Source organism: Oncorhynchus gorbuscha, linkage group LG21 (genome assembly GCF_021184085.1).
Source record: "Oncorhynchus gorbuscha isolate QuinsamMale2020 ecotype Even-year linkage group LG21, OgorEven_v1.0, whole genome shotgun sequence".
NCBI lineage: Eukaryota > Metazoa > Chordata > Actinopteri > Salmoniformes > Salmonidae > Oncorhynchus > Oncorhynchus gorbuscha.
The window spans coordinates 17,490,801-17,510,314 of record NC_060193.1 but is presented as its reverse complement, the minus strand read 5'-3'; the positions used below and the strand labels follow the sequence as shown (position 1 = coordinate 17,510,314).

The following is a 19,514-nucleotide window of genomic DNA, read 5'->3' as shown; positions in this document are numbered from 1 at the left end:
TCGGACACACTCTCTCTCTCTCTGTCGGACACACTCTGCCTCTCTCTGTCGGACACACTCTGCCTCTCTCTGTCTGACACACTCTGCCTCTCTCTGTCGGACACACTCTCTCTCCCTCTGTCGGACACACTCTCTCTCCCTCTGTCGGACACACTCTGCCTCTCTGTCGGACACACTCTGCCTCTCTGTCGGACACACTCTGCCTCTCTGTCGGACACACTCTGCCTCTCTGTCGGACACACTCTGCCTCTCTGTCGGACACACTCTGCCTCTCTGTCGGACACACTCTGCCTCTCTCTGTCGGACACACTCTGCTCTCTCTCTGTCGGACACACTCTCTCTCCCTCTGTCGGACACACTCTCTCTCCCTCTGTCGGACACACTCTCTCTCCCTCTGTCGGACACACTCTCTCTCCCTCTGTCGGACACACTCTCTCTCCCTCTGTCGGACACACTCTCTCTCCCTCTGTCGGACACACTCTCTCCCCCTCTGTCGGACACACTCTCTCCCCCTCTGTCGGACACACTCTCTCCGCCTCTGTCGGACACACTCTCTCTGCCTCTCTGTCGGACACACTCTGCCTCTCTGTCGGACACACTCTGCCTCTCTGTCGGACACACTCTCTCTCTCTCTGTCGGACACACTCTGCCTCTCTGTCGGACACACTCTGCCTCTCTGTCGGACACACTCTCTCTCTCTCTGTCGGACACACTCTGCCTCTCTGTCGGACACACTCTGCCTCTCTGTCGGACACACTCTCTCTCCCTCTGTCGGACACACTCTCTCTCTCTCTGTCGGACACACTCTGCCTCTCTGTCGGACACACTCTCTCTCTCTCTGTCGGACACACTCTGCCTCTCTGTCGGACACACTCTGCCTCTCTGTCGGACACACTCTGCCTCTCTGTCGGACACACTCTCTCTCTCTCTGTCGGACACACTCTGCCTCTCTGTCGGACACACTCTCTCTCTCTCTGTCGGACACACTCTGCCTCTCTGTCGGACACACTCTCTCTCTCTCTGTCGGACACACTCTGCCTCTCTGTCGGACACACTCTGCCTCTCTGTCGGACACACTCTCTCTCCCTCTGTCGGACACACTCTGCCTCTCTGTCGGACACACTCTCTCTCTCTCTGTCGGACACACTCTGCCTCTCTGTCGGACACACTCTCTCTCTCTCTCTGTCGGACACACTCTCTCTCCCTCTGTCGGGCACACTCTGCCTCTCTGTCAGACACACTCTCTCTCTCTCTGTCGGACACACTCTCTCTCTCTCTGTCGGACACACTCTGCCTCTCTCTGTCGGACACACTCTGCCTCTCTCTGTCGGACACACTCTGCCTCTCTCTGTCGGACACACTCTGCCTCTCTGTCGGACACACTCTCTCCCTCTCTGTCGGACACACTCTGCCTCTCTGTCGGACACACTCTGCCTCTCTGTCGGACACACTCTGCCTCTCTCTGTCGGACACACTCTGCCTCTCTCTGTCGGACACACTCTGCCTCTCTCTGTCGGACACACTCTGCCTCTCTCTGTCGGACACACTCTGCCTCTCTCTGTCGGACACACTCTCTCTCTCTCTGTCGGACACACTCTCTCTCTCTCTGTCGGACACACTCTCTCTCCTCTGTCGGACACACTCTCTCTCTCTCTGTCGGACACACTCTCTCTCTCTCTGTCGGACACACTCTGCCTCTCTCTGTCGGACACACTCTGCCTCTCTCTGTCGGACACACTCTCTCTCTCTCTGTCGGACACACTCTCTCTCTCTCTGTCGGACACACTCTGCCTCTCTCTGTCGGACACACTCTGCCTCTCTCTGTCGGACACACTCTCTCTCTCTGTCGGACACACTCTGCCTCTCTCTGTCGGACACACTCTGCCTCTCTCTGTCGGACACACTCTCTCTCTCTTTGTCGGACACACTCTGCCTCTCTGTCGGACACACTCTCTCTCTCTCTGTCGGACACACTCTCTCTCTCTCTGTCGGACACACTCTCTCTCTCTCTGTCGGACACACTCTCTCTCCCTCTGTCGGGCACACTCTGCCTCTCTGTCGGACACACTCTCTCTCTCTCTGTCGGACACACTCTCTCTCTCTCTGTCGGACACACTCTCTCTCTCTCTGTCGGACACACTCTGCCTCTCTCTGTCGGACACACTCTGCCTCTCTGTCGGACACACTCTCTCCCTCTCTGTCGGACACACTCTGCCTCTCTGTCGGACACACTCTGCCTCTCTGTCGGACACACTCTGCCTCTCTGTCGGACACACTCTGCCTCTCTCTGTCGGACACACTCTGCCTCTCTCTGTCGGACACACTCTGCCTCTCTCTGTCGGACACACTCTGCCTCTCTCTGTCGGACACACTCTGCCTCTCTCTGTCGGACACACTCTCTCTCTCTCTGTCGGACACACTCTCTCTCTCTCTGTCGGACACACTCTCTCTCTCTCTGTCGGACACACTCTCTCTCTCTCTGTCGGACACACTCTCTCTCTCTCTGTCGGACACACTCTCTCTCTCTCTCTGTCGGACACACTCTGCCTCTCTCTGTCGGACACACTCTGCCTCTCTCTGTCGGACACACTCTCTCTCTCTGTCGGACACACTCTCTCTCTCTCTGTCGGACACACTCTGCCTCTCTCTGTCGGACACACTCTGCCTCTCTCTGTCGGACACACTCTCTCTCTCTCTGTCGGACACACTCTGCCTCTCTCTGTCGGACACACTCTGCCTCTCTCTGTCGGACACACTCTCTCTCTCTTTGTCGGACACACTCTGCCTCTCTGTCGGACACACTCTCTCTCTCTCTGTCGGACACACTCTCTCTCTCTCTGTCGGACACACTCTCTCTCTCTCTGTCGGACACACTCTCTCTCTCTCTGTCGGACACACTCTCTCTCTCTCTCTGTCGGACACACTCTGCCTCTGTCGGACACACTCTGCCTCTCTCTGTCGGACACACTCTCTCTCTCTCTCTGTCGGACACACTCTGCCTCTCTCTGTCGGACACACTCTGCCTCTCTCTGTCGGACACACTCTCTCTCTCTCTGTCGGACACACTCTGCCTCTCTCTGTCGGACACACTCTGCCTCTCTCTGTCGGACACACTCTCTCTCTCTTTGTCGGACACACTCTGCCTCTCTGTCGGACACACTCTCTCTCTCTCTGACACACTCTCTCTCCCTCTGTCGGACACACTCTCTCTCCCTCTGTCTGACACACTCTCTCTCCCTCTGTCTGACACACTCTCTCTCCCTCTGTCTGACACACTCTCTCTCCCTCTGTCTGACACACTCTCTCTCCCTCTGTCTGACACACTCTCTCTCCCTCTGTCTGACACACTCTCTCTCCCTCTGTCTGACACACTCTCTCTCTCTCTGTCGGACACACTCTCTCTCTGTCGGACACACTCTGCCTCTCTGTCGGACACACTCTCTCTCTCTCTGTCGGACACACTCTGCCTCTCTCTGTCGGACACACTCTGCCTCTCTCTGTCGGACACACTCTGCCTCTCTCTGTCGGACACACTCTGCCTCTCTCTGTCGGACACACTCTGCCTCTCTCTGTCGGACACACTCTGCCTCTCTCTGTCGGACACACTCTGCCTCTCTCTGTCGGACACACTCTGCCTCTCTCTGTCGGACACACTCTGCCTCTCTCTGTCGGACACACTCTGCCTCTCTCTGTCGGACACACTCTGCCTCTCTCTGTCGGACACACTCTGCCTCTCTCTGTCGGACACACTCTGCCTCTCTCTGTCGGACACACTCTGCCTCTCTCTGTCGGACACACTCTGCCTCTCTCTGTCGGACACACTCTGCCTCTCTCTGTCGGACACACTCTGCCTCTCTCTGTCGGACACACTCTGCCTCTCTCTGTCGGACACACTCTGCCTCTCTCTGTCGGACACACTCTGCCTCTCTGTCGGACACACTCTGCCTCTCTGTCGGACACACTCTGCCTCTCTGTCGGACACACTCTCTCTCTCTCTGTCGGACACACTCTCTCTCTCTGTCGGACACACTCTCTCTCTCTCTGTCGGACACACTCTGCCTGACACACTCTGCCTGACACACTCTGCCTGACACACTCTGCCTGACACACTCTGCCTGACACACTCTCTCTCTCTGTCGGACACACTCTGTCGGACACACTCTGCCGGACACACTCTGCCGGACACACTCTGCCGGACACACTCTGTCGGACACACTCTGCCTCTCTCTGTCGGACACACTCTGCCTCTCTCTGTCGGACACACTCTGCCTCTCTCTGTCGGACACACTCTGCCTCTCTCTGTCGGACACACTCTGCCTCTCTCTGTCGGACACACTCTGCCTCTCTCTGTCGGACACACTCCGCCTCCGTCTCTCACACTCTGCCTCCGTCTCTCACACTCTGCCTCCGTCTCTCACACTCTGCCTCCGTCTCTCACACTCTGCCTCCGTCTCTCACACTCTGCCTCCGTCTCTCACACTCTGCCTCCGTCTCTCACACTCTGCCTCCGTCTCTCACACTCTGCCTCCGTCTCTCACACTCTGCCTCCGTCTCTCACACTCTGCCTCCGTCTCTCACACTCTGCCTCCGTCTCTCCGACTGCCTCCGTCTCTCCGACTGCCTCCGTCTCTCCGACTGCCTCCGTCTCTCACACTCTGCCTCCGTCTCTCACACTCTGCCTCCGTTTCTCACACTCTGCCTCCGTTTCTCACACTCCGCCTCCGTCTCTCACACTCCGCCTCCGTCTCTCACACTCCGCCTCCGTCTCTCACACTCCGCCTCCGTCTCTCACACTCCGCCTCCGTCTCTCACACTCCGCCTCCGTCTCTCACACTCTGCCTCCGTCTCTCACACTCTGCCTCCGTCTCTCACACTCTGCCTCAGTCTCTCACACTCTGCCTCCGTCTCACACTCCGCCTCCGTCTCTCCGACTGCCTCCGTTTCTCACACTCTGCCTCCGTCTCTCCGACTGCCTCCGTTTCTCACACTCCGCCTCCGTCTCTCACACTCCGCCTCCGTCTCTCACACTCCGCCTCCGTCTCTCACACTCCGCCTCCGTCTCTCACACTCCGCCTCCGTCTCTCACACTCCGCCTCCGTCTCTCACACTCCGCCTCCGTCTCTCACACTCCGCCTCCGTCTCTCACACTCTGCCTCCGTCTCTCACACTCTGCCTCCGTCTCTCACACTCTGCCTCAGTCTCTCACACTCTGCCTCCGTCTCTCACACTCCGCCTCCGTCTCTCCGACTGCCTCCGTTTCTCACACTCTGCCTCCGTCTCTCCGACTGCCTCCGTTTCTCACACTCCGCCTCCGTCTCTCACACTCCGCCTCCGTCTCTCACACTCCGCCTCCGTCTCTCACACTCCGCCTCCGTCTCTCACACTCCGCCTCCGTCTCTCACACTCTGCCTCCGTCTCTCACACTCTGCCTCCGTCTCTCACACTCTGCCTCCGTCTCTCACACTCTGCCTCCGTCTCTCACACTCTGCCTCCGTCTCTCACACTCTGCCTCCGTCTCTCACACTCTGCCTCCGTCTCTCACACTCTGCCTCCGTCTCTCACACTCCGCCTCCGTCTCTCCGACTGCCTCCGTCTCTCACACTCTGCCTCCGTCTCTCACACTCTGCCTCCGTCTCTCCGACTGCCTCCGTCTCTCACACTCCGCCTCCGTCTCTCACACTCCGCCTCCGTCTCTCACACTCCGCCTCCGTCTCTCACACTCCGCCTCCGTCTCTCACACTCCGCCTCCGTCTCTCACACTCCGCCTCCGTCTCTCACACTCCGCCTCCGTCTCTCACACTCTGCCTCCGTCTCTCACACTCTGCCTCCGTCTCTCACACTCTGCCTCCGTCTCTCACACTCTGCCTCCGTCTCTCACACTCTGCCTCAGTCTCTCCGACTGCCTCTGTCTCTCCGACTGCCTCTGTCTCTCCGACTGCCTCTGTCTCTCCGACTGCCTCTGTCTCTCCGACTGCCTCTGTCTCTCCGACTGCCTCTGTCTCTCCGACTGCCTCTGTCTCTCCGACTGCCTCTGTCTCTCCGACTGCCTCTGTCTCTCCGACTGCCTCTGTCTCTGTCTCTGTATCTCTCTCAGCAGAGTGATAATAAGCAGCAGGTACTGTGAGTGACAGTAGTGAAGTGTCTGCACCCACTAACTCCCCAGAACAGAATGAGATCACTGTCATTAGCAGGGAAGTGAATAGGGGCTAACAGACAAGTAGACAGCGTCCCAAATGGCACTCTATTCCCTACATAGTAGCCCATAGGGCTCTGGTCAAAAGTAGTGCACTATATAGGGACTAGTGTGTCTTTTGGGATGTGGAAGAAGACTGCTCTGTCTAGGCAGGACCCGGTATGGGACAGGCTCTGACCCAGACTGAGATATGAGGACAACAACCCATCTGGCCACTCTTGTCACTGCCCTGGGGCCCAGGAATCAGGTGGCTGTAACTGTTGAGTCACCTTGGCCCATCTACCTATGTACTGTGTGGAGCAGACTAGATACCTTCACTGTAGAGAGCAAGGTTGAGTGAGTCCCAGATGGCACCCTATTCCCTACATAGTGTACTACTTTTGACCAGAGCACAATGAGCCCTGGTCCAAAGTAATGGACTATATAGGGAATAGGGTGCCATTAGGAATTGGGCCCAAGCTTCATAATGTTAAAGTGAGGAACGTGGTAAAGGAGCTTGGTTTTGCCTTGTGCCGAATCACGCCCCTCGCCATGTCTTGTATAACAACGGGAGCTGCGGGGGTACGTGCTACGCCACTCTTTATAACTAGCTCGAAGTTAACTATCTAAGATGTGACAAATAAATGATCTCTAGCTCAGCACTCCAGCTATGTATCTGGTTTGCTAACTAAGTGGCTAGATGGCAAGGTCAAGCCTCTTGGTTACGGCATAGCCAATCAATCCTCTCCTGGAACAAGAGCCTTGCTGTCTAATATATGTTTTGTGCATGCAGCAAACTGTGAGTAGCCTTTTGAGATAGTTGTATAACTTTATGAGCTGGAATATCTCTCACTGCAATATCTGTCACCACCTGGGCGGCAGGGTAGCCTAGTGGTTAGAGCATTGGACTAGTAACCAAAAGGTTGCAAGTTCATATCCCCGAGCTGACAAGGTACAAACCTGTCGTTCTGCCCCTGAACAGGCAGTTAACCCACTGTTCCTAGGCCGTCATTGAAAATAAGAATTTGTTCTTAACTGACTTGCCAAGTTAAATAAAGGTTAAAAAAAATAGTTAATTTATGTTCGCTTGCTCATGTTAGCATTTAGCTAGCGTCCACTATGGGAATCCTGCGTGTGTGTGCAGCCACGCACCTCCTCCAGGACTGCCACGCAGAAGACATGCCAGGACGTAAGAGACTGAACTTCACTGAGTCCCCCCCCCCCCCATTAGTTGGCACTATACAGATCAACATTTTTTCTGTGATCGAATCAACATTACATCAGCCCCGTTCCAATGTAACAAACCAAAACAAATCGAACTTTGCAAGATTGAGTCTGATTTTGTCGTAGGCAGAGCCAGAGCGCAGCGGAGTAGAATTCTGTTGGCCGGGGTAGCCCATAAGAGGTCTTTCAATCCTGTGCGAGTGAATGCGCTTTTCAGATCAGTTCAGAACAGAGCTTGTGCGTGTGCACATTTGCTGATATTCTTTTCCAGTTGGCGAGTTATTAGCCCAGTTATAGATAAGTAGAGGTCAGCAATGGGGAGTTACTGCTTCCTACAAGATCACAAAACGTGGAGGCTACATTTCAAGCTGTCTTTAAAAAGACAGTCAGGTAAAAAATATCCTGTCTTAATTAAAGGGGCAGTGTTGTATTTTGTATTTTGAGACAGGCTTGAATATACAGATAAGCTAATAGACAGAGGGGTAGCCTACAATGTCTAATTCTCTGTATGGTAATTATTGTTATTATATGTCTCAAGCAATGTAGGCCTGCATTGAACACCATATATAGGATACTGTAGGCTATATGATAGAAATCAAAAGCTATCTCCATGGGAAAATGTTATGGGATTTGCTCCATTGGTTTTGTTGGTAGGCCTACATTATGCTCAGATAGCCACAATCATCCATTGACTACTGTCTCAAACCATAAGGCCTGTGTTCACCGTAGAAGCACGCCGGAAGTTCTCACAATGTTCACGTTTCCGCTCAAAATACCTACAATTTTCTCAGTGCCCCCAAAAATGTGAGGGAACATTGGTTGGGAACCCAACAAACATTTATGTTGGGAAAGAAAAAGTGGCCCCTGTTTGCACTGACATTAATACCATATACCCTGCTATGGTACAGGAACATTATGAAGGTATGAACATCTGGATACTGCCAGACCCTACCTGGTATAGACTACCGAACAGTGGTGTATTTGTACAGGGCAGTGAAAGTGGATGGGATTGATTTGTTGATTAATGAAACAGCCTTTATCGATTGGTTGATTAATTAATGACACAGCCTTTAGTGATTGGTTGATTAATGACACAGCCTTTAGTGATTGGTTGATTAATGACACAGCCTTTATTGATTGGTTGACAGTACCACAGGGATGTCAGGGAAATCTCAAGCTGGTAGAATTAATGTCCTGCTCTTTGATGTTAAGGATCCCTAGTTAAACACCCACCCCCATGCCCCTATTGTTCCCGGTATGTCCCATGCACACACACGCTGAGCAGAGGGCTGAGATAACAGATGGCTTTTTGTGACAGTGGGACGAGTAAATGCTTAACACACATTATAGTAATGGGGGGGGGGGGCGGGGTTTCGATACAGGTACATATCGGGATATTATTTCTGTGATAGTTGGCTGTACCGACAGTATTCTTCCTTCATACCTTGTTCTCCATCTTCTTGTTAAACAGGCAGCCAAATGACTGATCAAAACTGGTTTTCTCATGGCTCTGTCTTTGTCCGTCTGCAGCAGACAAATGGTGAGCAATGTGTTTGGATCATTGAATCGGTATAAAATCTCAGTATCGAATCCCGATACATATAGAATCACGAGAATCCTGACAATTACAATACATATCGTATCGGCACCGAAGTACTGCGATAATATCTTATCGGCACCGAAGTACTGCGATAATATCGTATCGAGAGGACCCTGGCAATTCCCAGCCCTAACACATATACAGTGCCTTCGGGAAATATTCAGAACATTGTTTGGCAACGGCCTTATTTTAAAAATGTATATATATTTTTTCATCCTCATCAATCTACACACAATACCCCTTAATGACAAAGCAAAAACAGGTTTTTAGAAATGTTTACAAATGTATTAACAATGAAAAACTGAAATATCACATTTACATAAGTATCGATCGGGTTCAAGTCTGGGCTCTGGCTGGCCCACTCAAGAACATTCAGAGACTTGTCCCGAAGCCACACCTGCGTTGTCTTTGCTGTGTGTTTAGGGTCGTCATCCTGTTGGAAGGTGAACCTTCCCCCCATTCTGAGGTCCTGAGCGCTCTGGAGCAGGTTTTCATCAAGGATCTCTTTGAACTTTGCTCAGTTAATCTTTTCCTCGATCCTGACGCTAAAAAACACCCCCACAGCATGATGCTGCCACCACCATGCTTCACTGTAGGGATTGTGCCATGCTTCCTCCGGGAAGAATATTGGTGGTTCCAAACTTCTTCCATTTAAGAATGCAGGAAGGTCACTGTGTTCTTGGTGACCTTCAATGCTGCAGAAATGTTTTGGTACCTTTCCCCAGATCTGTGCCTCGACACAATCCTGTCTCTGAGCCCTACGGACAATTCCTTCAACTTCATGGCTTGGTTTTTGCTCTGACATGCACTGTCAACCATGGGACCTTATATAGACAGGTGTGTGTCTTTCCAAATCATCTCCAATCAATTGAATGTACCACAGGTAATGGAAACAGGATGCACCTGCCCTCAATTTGCATAGCAAAGGGTCTGAATACTTCTGTAAATAAGGTATTTCTGTTTATTTATTTCTAAAAACCTGTTTTCGCTTTGTCATTATGGGGTATTTTGTGTAGATTGCTGAGGATTAAAAAAAAACAATTTTAGAATAAGGCTGTAACATAACAAAATATGTAAAAGTCAAGGGTCTGAATACTTTCTGAAGGCACTGTATACACCTACTGAAGAGGAGATGTGTGTGTGTGTGTGTGTGTGTGTGTGTGTGTGTGTGTGTGTGTGTGTGTGTGTGTGTGTGTGTGTGTGTGTGTGTGTGTGTGTGTGTGTGTGTGTGTGTGTGTGTGTGTGTGTGTGTGTGTGTGTGTGTGTGTGTGTGTGTGTGTGTGTGTGTGTGTGTGTGTGTGTGTACTGGATAACGGAGGCTAGCAGACAATGTCAGCAAGAGGGGGGAAATCAAAGGCTTATCAAAAACCTGCCTTTTAGGAGATTCACAAATAACTGTTGACCCCAAGATGTAGGGTAGAGGCAGATAAAAGTGTGTGGGTGCGGTGTGTGTGTGTGTGTTAGCATGTGAAAGAGACCGAGAGAGAGAGAGAGACAGACAGCGAGACAGAGAGAGAAAGCGATTTGATTATAGCCTAAAGTTTTGGAACGGAACAAGGAGGAAGTGTGTCATAGCTCACTTCTTAGAATCGAAGTGTTTTGCATCATAGGAGATTTATGGATTGTCCTAATTAGGGACTGATGTAGTTGAGGAAATGACTCCAATGAGGCTTGGCCGACTGCTGCAGAAAGTCTATCAGCAGTTTCCGTTTCCTCCTCGCAATCAATAGGCCCAGTAGTGTGGCTTGCCCTGAACCCTCCCGCAGTAACACAGTGGAGTGAGTCGCCCTGCATACTTAATAAGCAGGCAGACTGCCTTGGTCTTTGAACGCATAACTACATCCCAAATAGCACCCTATTCCCTACATAGTGCACTACTTTTGGCCAGGGCCCATGGGTCTGCGGATGAACATTTATATACTGACAAACACAACAGATTGGGCCTATTTCATTTTCACATTATATTCAGGATTTAGTTTGTGTGTTGTGTCCAACTTCCCCCTATCCCCTCTTACCTGTAGGTTTCATGTAATACTCCTCGATGTCTGCCATGTCAGTGTGGAGCGCGCAGGCCAGATAGCTGTGGATGACTTTGTGGCTGTAGAAGTACCGCGCGCCCATGAGAAGGAACGGCGCGCAGCAGGTCAGCGCGAGGGATTTGGTCACAACAAAGCACATCACTATGGAGATAAGGAAGAAAAATAAACGATACCTGTCAGAAAAAAGAATCAAATGTTGGATTTTGGCGGAAGTCACACACATAACCAAACAGTGACATTCCAAAAATAAGTATATGTTGCTGCTTCAAAATAAGATCAGTCCCTAATATCACACACGTAATAAGGAGTAAGTCATTGAAAAACATCACATGACATCCTATGTTGAATACGTATTTATTTTACTGGGTGCAAATTTAAGTGTTTACACATAGCCTAGATATCCTACACATCCATTAGCATTTTAAAATAATCTCAGACTCTGATCCATTTACTGCAGTCGGTGCTTTTTGGAGGAGCCTATTTCTCTGATTGGGCAGCACGGTGGCGCCAGAGTGGAACCCACCACACAGACAGGCTTGTGCAGCACCATTGCATGTTATTATGTTTTCGTCTAGCCTGGCATGATGCAACACTATTTTACTCCATTGCGCCACGATATGGCGTGCTTACTGTCAACAGTGTGCCCTTACTTTGTAGCGGCATGGTTCCAAATAATAGCGTCATATCCACATGATAACCCACACCAATTTTCATACAACATTTCGACAGTGAAGTATAGTATGTTTTGTTGGTTTTTACTGTTTAATCTGTATGGTACTTACCACAGTACAGATAAAGGAATGAGGTGTACATACGTACGTGATGAACATTTTGAAATGAACATCTGCACTCGAATTATAAACAATGCCAGCATGCGCGCACGGCTGGTGGTGCTGCGCGTTGTATGCACGTACAGTAAAATGTGTGTATGATGGGAACTGGTGGGGGTGCGATTGGTGCACGCACGCGCACACTGTGGGCCAATCCTCAAGTTCTATTCATTCATTCATGCGTCCAAACCCAACCTGCATCGTAGCGCCCTACACGCACATCCAACAGGGCACCGACTACATACTACATGCACCATGCGTTTTAGCCATGCCTTTGTGTGCGGTTTGATGCGGTGCTGTAAGGCAAGTGAGCTACATGCCGGAATCGAGGAAAAGAGGGCATCGAGTTATCCATTAACACACACATTGATGCTCCCAACAGATTATAGCTTTCCTTCAACTGCATTTCAACTCACAATAAAAAATTAAAAAACATTTTGCAATGATTGGTTTTCATGTGTTAGTATGGTTGGGTTATTCATTAAGAATGTATTTTACAATAATCATTTTCAAATACATAATATACATGGGTAAAATGAAAAGCGTTTTTCAATGAGTAATGGCAACTTCAAACGAATTTCACTGCAGTAAATCGTTAGTATAGGGTGAATCGTGTCACTTACGTGTCAGAAGAGCATATACGAATTGGGTTTGACTTTGCTGTAATATGCCTCTGAACGCGGTGTTGGGTATTCTCTCCATTATCCCCTCATAAAAGATGCGGCGCACTTCCACATGGTCCGTGCGCTCAAACTCGCGGATCAAAACCGTATCTTTCCTCACATCATTTTCCTCGAGAGGATTCGGTGCCGGTGTGGAAGAAGTCCACATTTGCGAGGAGGAAAGGATGATAGAATCTTTTTTTGTCCCTTGTATGGCATCGTGTTCATCCGCAACAATTTTTGTCTCGCAAACCATTTTTGGAGACGAACAATGCATGCAACTGGCCTCAAAAATAACTCGAACCTTGGTAAGAATAGAAATGGGATACGATGCGTTTAGAAATATGCAAAGAAAAAAGGCGGCGGGTGTTTCTGTTGCAACCCTGAGCGTTTCTGCACGACCAAGGGTTGCCGGCCAGCACTTAGCCTATTTATAATGCGCCCTAGCGGATGCATTCAGATTCAGGGGCTGGCCCGCACAGCGCGTACATTGGCTCAGGCGCTTCTCCATTCGATTCTGATAGGCGTATCGAGACAAGAGTGAGGCACCCGGTTTAATTATTTTTTTAAACCTCAACATTGCTCCTGGTGTGCGGGCGAAGTTCCACACATGTGTGTTTGAGGGGGACAGGGAGGGTGGATTTGCGTAAGGGTATTTCGGAACAGGTAGGCTAATGGGGCCCTTTGAAGCTCACCTGAAACAACCCGGCCTGCACCGGTGTACCTGCTGCGGGAGCTGCGCCAGACCCTCTATGCAGTGATGACTGAAATTACACTTGCCAGAATGGATAAGACGCGTTCATACGAGGACGCATGATATTTCATGCGTCAAAATATAAAGGACACTTGGTGATGGTGGGACTTTGTAAGGGAATGTTAGGAGAACTGACTGACTGTGTAGCCTATAGCTGGTTTAGGTGGCTGCGGCGCGGCGCTTCGCTCCTCCCGGCGTTGTGCCTCTTTCGATCTCCGGTCTCATGACTGACAGTTCTGCTGCACTGCAGTGATTCCACCCCGGTTTTATTCTCGCCTCACTCGTCCTTTCCCCCGACCCTTTCCTTACGACGGCGTTTCGGTGTATCATCATTGAACATTCCTTAGCCTAAGTCGTAGGACTGGCTGTGTAGGCTATTTGGCACAGTATGAGGTAATTTAAATTCACTGTCATTAATGTATTCACACATGCTACAATTGACTGTTCACATTAATTCAGTGTTCTATTTAAATGTGGCCATATGCCTTACTGGATATATCAATCACATCAATACACATTTATGGGGTGATGTTTTGTTGACACTAAAGGAGCGACACCGCCTATAATAAACCAATGCCGTTACAATGTTCCCGCTACTACTACACCCAATTCAATTCCGTGACGTCTCATCTGTCCTCGATTCTGCCTATGGTTTGTTACGCCAGTAAGCAATATTATAATCAGTGGAGAAAGTTTCACTCAGCGGATGCCTTCATAGGCCAAATGCTCTACCAAATCATTATACATTTGCATTGGCTTCGTTCCATAGCTCGCAGCCTAAATGTAAACACGAATTTAAAGCATTATCTTAATTTTCTGACGTTTTTATGAATTTTTACGACAGCATTATCAACCTAGCGAAGAAAATGTATTTGTATAGCTCTAAATTAGTTCAGTATAAGATGTTACTAGCCTATCGCGTTGAACAGAACTAGGCTAGTGTATATATATATATATATAAATCATTGGTTTAGACTAGAATCATCACCACCTCCCCCGCACTACTGTTGATAACACACCCACCCACTCCACTCCCCAAGAACACATCAATCCCATGCAGTCTATAGGTCTGTCCAAACACCTAAACATTCCCAAATGTGTGTGGTCGTCGACGCGTAGAGCCGCAGACCTCAAAACATGCGCACGGGGCAGAGTAGCCCTTGCAGTAGACTATAGGTTGTAATAGCCTAGACATCGCAGGTTTCTCGCGCACAAGACGCAGTCATTTCACACAGCAAGACAGCAGCAGCGCCTGCGGGTGGACTGAACCGAAGCTCCCTCTGCTGGGAGACGGATCAGAAGGTGTCCTGAGCATGCGCGGATTGATCTTACACCAGCATCGACTCTATAGAATCGACAGACTACATGCGTTACATTTGACCCTGAACGGTTGTTTATTAGGGTCCTATACATACAACCATACATGTGTTGTTATATTCAAGGTGATATACAATAGCAGAGGGTGATTCAAAGGGACCTCGGTCACAATCAGTGTGATTTTATAGAGGCTGCAGTGGACAATACTTTACACATCAGCAAACCATAGAAATCGAATGAAGGATTGGAGTTATGTGAGGCAAACATGCAAGGGTTAGGGAACCAATAAGAACCATGACTCTTAATAACTAGTTAAAGAGATGTAAGTCTTTACTGGGACAGAAGGACTGGCTGTAGCCCACTTGCTCTGATTATCTTCAACCTGACTTTGTGTGTTTTGTGTGTGTGTGTGTGTTTGTGTGTTTGCGTTTGTTTGTTTGTGTGTGTTTGTGTGTGTGTGTGTGTGTTTGTGTGTGTGCGTTTGTTTGTTTGAGTGTGTTTGTGTGTGTGTGTGGGGGAGGGGGGGGTTGTTGCTCTGCATTTTGTATTCATACTCCCAGGGTGTGTGTGTGAAGTGAGCGAGAGAGTGTGGGGCGTGTGTATGTGTGTGTGTGCGGTGCCAATGTTTCCTCGTTTTAGGCTACACACGGCCTATTTATAACCAGGCTGGCTGCAGGATAGTTCTGGTCCTTGTCCCCGGTTTCCCCGGTTTCCACTGTTCTGTTACCACACTGTGTACCCTCCTTGTCTGACACACACAGAAACACACACTCTCCCTCTCGTCCCAGTCTGACCCAGTCAGAGCCTGTAGCATACCCACTGTTCCACACACACACACACACACACACACACACACACACACACACACACACACACACACACACACACACACACACACACACACACACACACACACACACACACACACACACACACACACACACACACACACACACACACACACACACCATCAGTGCCCACTTCCCTTGTCCCCCTGTGAACCATTCTGTCTGCCAGAGACATCCACCGCTCTGAGGGCAGTGTGTGTGTGTGTGTGTGTGTGTGTGTGTGTGTGTGTGTGTGTGTGTGTGTGTGTGTGTGTGTGTGTGTGTGTGTGTGTGTGTGTGTGTGTGTGTGTGTGTGTGTGTGTGTGTGTGTGTGTGTGTGTGTGTGTGTGTGTGTGTGTGTGTGTGTGTCTGTGCTACAGGCTCTAAACGGGATGAGAGGGAGTGAGAGATATAGCTTGATAAAGTACAGGGGAGATGGGGACAGAAGGGCTGAAAGGGGAAGAGAGGGACTTAGTGATGGGAAAGATAAGGTTAAGATAAGACTGGCAGAGTGAAGGAGAGACAGAGAGATGGTGCAAGAGGGGAGGAGGAGAAAACACTGCTCTGCCCTTTGACCCAAGAAAAACAGAAGCAAATGAGAGAGGATGAGAGATAGAGAGTGAGAGAAAGAGAAAGAGAGAGAGGGTGGAGGTATACTTGAAAATACCCAGCTCTTTAGAATGAGATTCAGGGTTGTCTGGGGCTGGCTGGGGCTGTGTTTCAAACTGCACCCTATTCCCTACATAGTGCACTACTTCTATATAAGAAAAGGGTATGATTTGGGATTCATCCCTGTGTTTACCAGGCGTCAGCAGTTACCCACAGACTGCATGCAAACACACAGAACCCTGGGAAGAGAGAGAAAGAGAGAGATCGAGATAGAGAGAGTGAGGGAGAGAGATATAGAGATATACTGTATATAGAGGGGGAGAGATATAATGAGGGAGGGAGGGATATATACAGTGGGGCAAAAAAAATATTTAGTCAGCCACCAATTGTGCAAGTTCTCCCACTTAAAAAGATGAGAGAGGCCTATACTTTTCATCATAGGTACACTTCAAATCCATTGTAGGATTTTTAATGAATTTATTTGCATATTATGGTGGAAAATAAGTATTTGGTCACCTACAAACAAGCAAGAGTTCTGGCTCTCACAGACCTGTAACTTCTTCGTTTTGGAAACCTAATAAAGTCCAGTTTCCCCAGTATCCTCTGCTCTCTGCATTTGACTCCGCCTCCACCACTCCAGGCGTTGTGACACCACAACCCCTAACTACCCTGAATAACTTATTCTCCTCTTCTTTCAGAATCCAAAGCATGTGATTTTCTCACACCTTCTATGTCTCTCTCTCTCTTTTCACCCTCCACCCTTGTGTATCTTCATCCAGTGAATATTTCATCAGGGTTGGCCAGGGCTTTATTCATAGATCTGCCTCTAATGAGTAATTCATAGAAGCCCTGCAAAAATATATATGCATATTTAATGCATTATCATGCATATAATTTATTAATGGTGGCAGCCCTGGTAGGCAGCAGCACTGCAGCCTCCTACTTACTTGCTGGAGGTATGCCCACTGGGCGGCCATTTTGGCTCCATTTGCAGGGCATGGTGGGTAAAAATAGATCCGGCCACACCATCTCTATGGGTCTTAGGTGCCCGGATGGCAGACTGGCCTATTCAGGAATATTCAGCCTGCATGGGAGATCTAGGACAGAAATACAGGGCGTTGTTGATTGGCTGTCATTGTCCCTCCCTGTGTCACAGCTAACCAAGTCCTGTTGGAATTTGTTTTAACACTAGCTGTGGCACCGTTTCAGACATTGTGTGTGTGTGTGTGTGTGGAGAGAGTAAAGACTGTTCTGAATTCCTCTCATCGCCTGTCATTTTAAGACATTTCTGTTCCTAGACATTGGGGGGTTTCCTGCTCCAGAGGAGAACCGTTGGGAGGAGGATCATTCTCCTGCTAAAATAGTGCATTCCAGTGTTGTAGAGTAGAGAGCAGGGGCTGGAGTGTTAATGTAGTGATGAAAGGGGCAATCTGCTCTTGGTACATCCATTTTTTGACATTTAATATACTATGATATACTGTATACCCATTGATTCTAGAAAAATCTAACTTATAAAATGCTTCATGAGGTTAGTTCAACTGTCGTACATCATCATAACCCAAAATATAAGCTTGTTTCAGTCGGTTATTTGTAAACAATGTAGCGATTGAAGGGGAAAAGGTGTGCCATAAAGGCCTGAACCTCTTTGCAGAGAGAGGCCTGCTCATCCATGGACTGTGGGTGGTGTGGACTATTTTAGGTATTGATGGATTGAGGGTGGTATTGGGGCTAAGTTTTTAAAGTGGACACTCATGTAAGTGTAAGGTTGGCAAACTTCTGCAAGGGTTAAACACTTGATGTGTGTGTGTGTGTGTGTGTGTGTGTGTGTGTGTGTGTGTGTGTGTGTGTGTGTGTGTGTGTGTGTGTGTGTGTGTGTGTGTATGTGTGATTATGTGTGTGTGTGTGTGTGATTATGTGTGTGTGTGTGTGTGTGTGTGTGTGTGTGTGTGTGTGTGTGTGTGTGTGTGTGTGTGTGTGTGTGTGTGTGTGTGTGACTATGTGTGTGTGTGTGATTATGTGTGTGATTATGTGTGTGTGATTATGTGTGTGTGTGTGTGTGTGTGTGTGTGTGTGTGTGATTGTGTGTGTGTGTGTGTGTGTGTGTGTGTGTGTGTGTGTGTGTGTGTGTGTGTGATTGTGTGTGTGTGTGTGTGTGTGTGTGTGTGTGTGTGTGTGTGTGTGTGTATATGTGTGTGTGTGTGTGTGTGTGTGTGTGTGTGTGTGTGTGTGTGTGTGTGTGTGTGTGTGTGTGTGTGTGTGTGTATATGTGATTGTGTGTGTGATTGTGTGTGTGTGTGTGTGTGTGTGTGTGTGTGTGTGTGTGTGTGTGTGTGTGTGTGTGTGTGTGTGTGTGTGTGTGTGTGTGTGTGTGTGTGTGTGTGTGTGTGTGTGTGTGTGTGTGTGTGTGTGTGTGTGTGTGTTTGTGTGTGAGGTCTTCAACTCAACTGTATGCCAGGGAACTACAACACTTCAAACGGTAGTAAGGATTTAGTGGGGTTTCACAGGAACAGATGAAAGGGGGATTTTGATGGAAGACAAGAGAATCTTGAGAGGCTGCCTTCGCCGCCAGGATCTATTTGAGTGATTCAGCAGAAAATCAGCTTGATTCTCAGCCCATCTGAGAGGATGTGATTCCTCCATTAAGTCATCATAAGATTACTGAGTGTCTGCTTTTCTCGCCTTCTCTGACACAAACACGCCATGTGCCATAATGTAAGCCAAACCCCACTAAATTCTTACCACTCTATGGCTCTCCAGAGATGTCCTAAAAAGTATTGAATATCCTATTACTGCTGCAACACGAGTACCATGAGCCAGTGATACCTCTCTGCATGTCCAAGGTGTCTGTCTGTCATTTCCTATAAGCCCCGCTAAAAAATAATATAATACCCTCTATAAAACACTTCCAGGTAACCAAACACTTATTAAGGTGACGAAAGAGTTCAAAGTTCAATGTGCTTGGAGAGAGAGAGAGAGAGAGAGAGAGAGAGAGAGAGAGAGAGAGAGAGAGAGAGAGAGAGAGAGAGAGAGAGAGAGAGAGAGAGAGAGAGAACAGAGAGGTGAATGTGGCCTGACTGGGTGTGTTCAGTTTAGTCAGAGTTGCAACATGAGGATGGCGTCTTAGACCTGGGTGGATGGAGGTGATGGTTCCCTATTCCCTACATAGTGCACTACTTTTGATACGGTACCATTTGAGACGTGGGTAGCCCAGGGTTGCAATGCCAGTGGAGTATATAACAGACAGTTTGATTTTTGTTCAAACTGTTGCTAGATCTATTTAATTCATAAACATGCTTGCTCTGCAGAGATAACTCTTGATTTTAAGCATATAGGGAAGATGCTGCATCAATGCGACATAGCAGTACCAAATGTCCTGCCCTGCGCTGAGTTTGGGCTCCTCCATGTGGATGGAAGGGGTATGGCAGGCAGTCTATGTCTACATTTATTTGTATTTATTTTATTTAACCTTTATTTAACAAG

General features: G+C 49.0%; 1 protein-coding gene across 2 annotated transcripts in view; it reads right to left on the bottom strand.

Moving 5' to 3' along the window:
• LOC124008602 (N-acetylaspartate synthetase-like) overlaps positions 1 to 17,087 on the bottom strand; it is a 47,579-nt gene extending 30,492 nt beyond the window's left edge. The window contains exons 1-2 of one of the 2 annotated variants that reach the window (XM_046320004.1): positions 16,982 to 17,087; positions 11,012 to 11,176 (exon numbers count right to left, since the gene is read on the bottom strand). In XM_046320004.1, the coding sequence (XP_046175960.1) occupies positions 11,012 to 11,176; positions 16,982 to 17,063 (247 nt within the window). In that variant the 5' untranslated portion in view covers positions 17,064 to 17,087. Of the gene's footprint in view, positions 1 to 11,011; positions 11,177 to 12,488; positions 12,936 to 16,981 lie in introns of those variants that run through there. The other variant, XM_046320003.1, reaches the window with a different exon arrangement.
• Between the last annotated feature and the right edge of the window lie 2,427 nt (positions 17,088 to 19,514).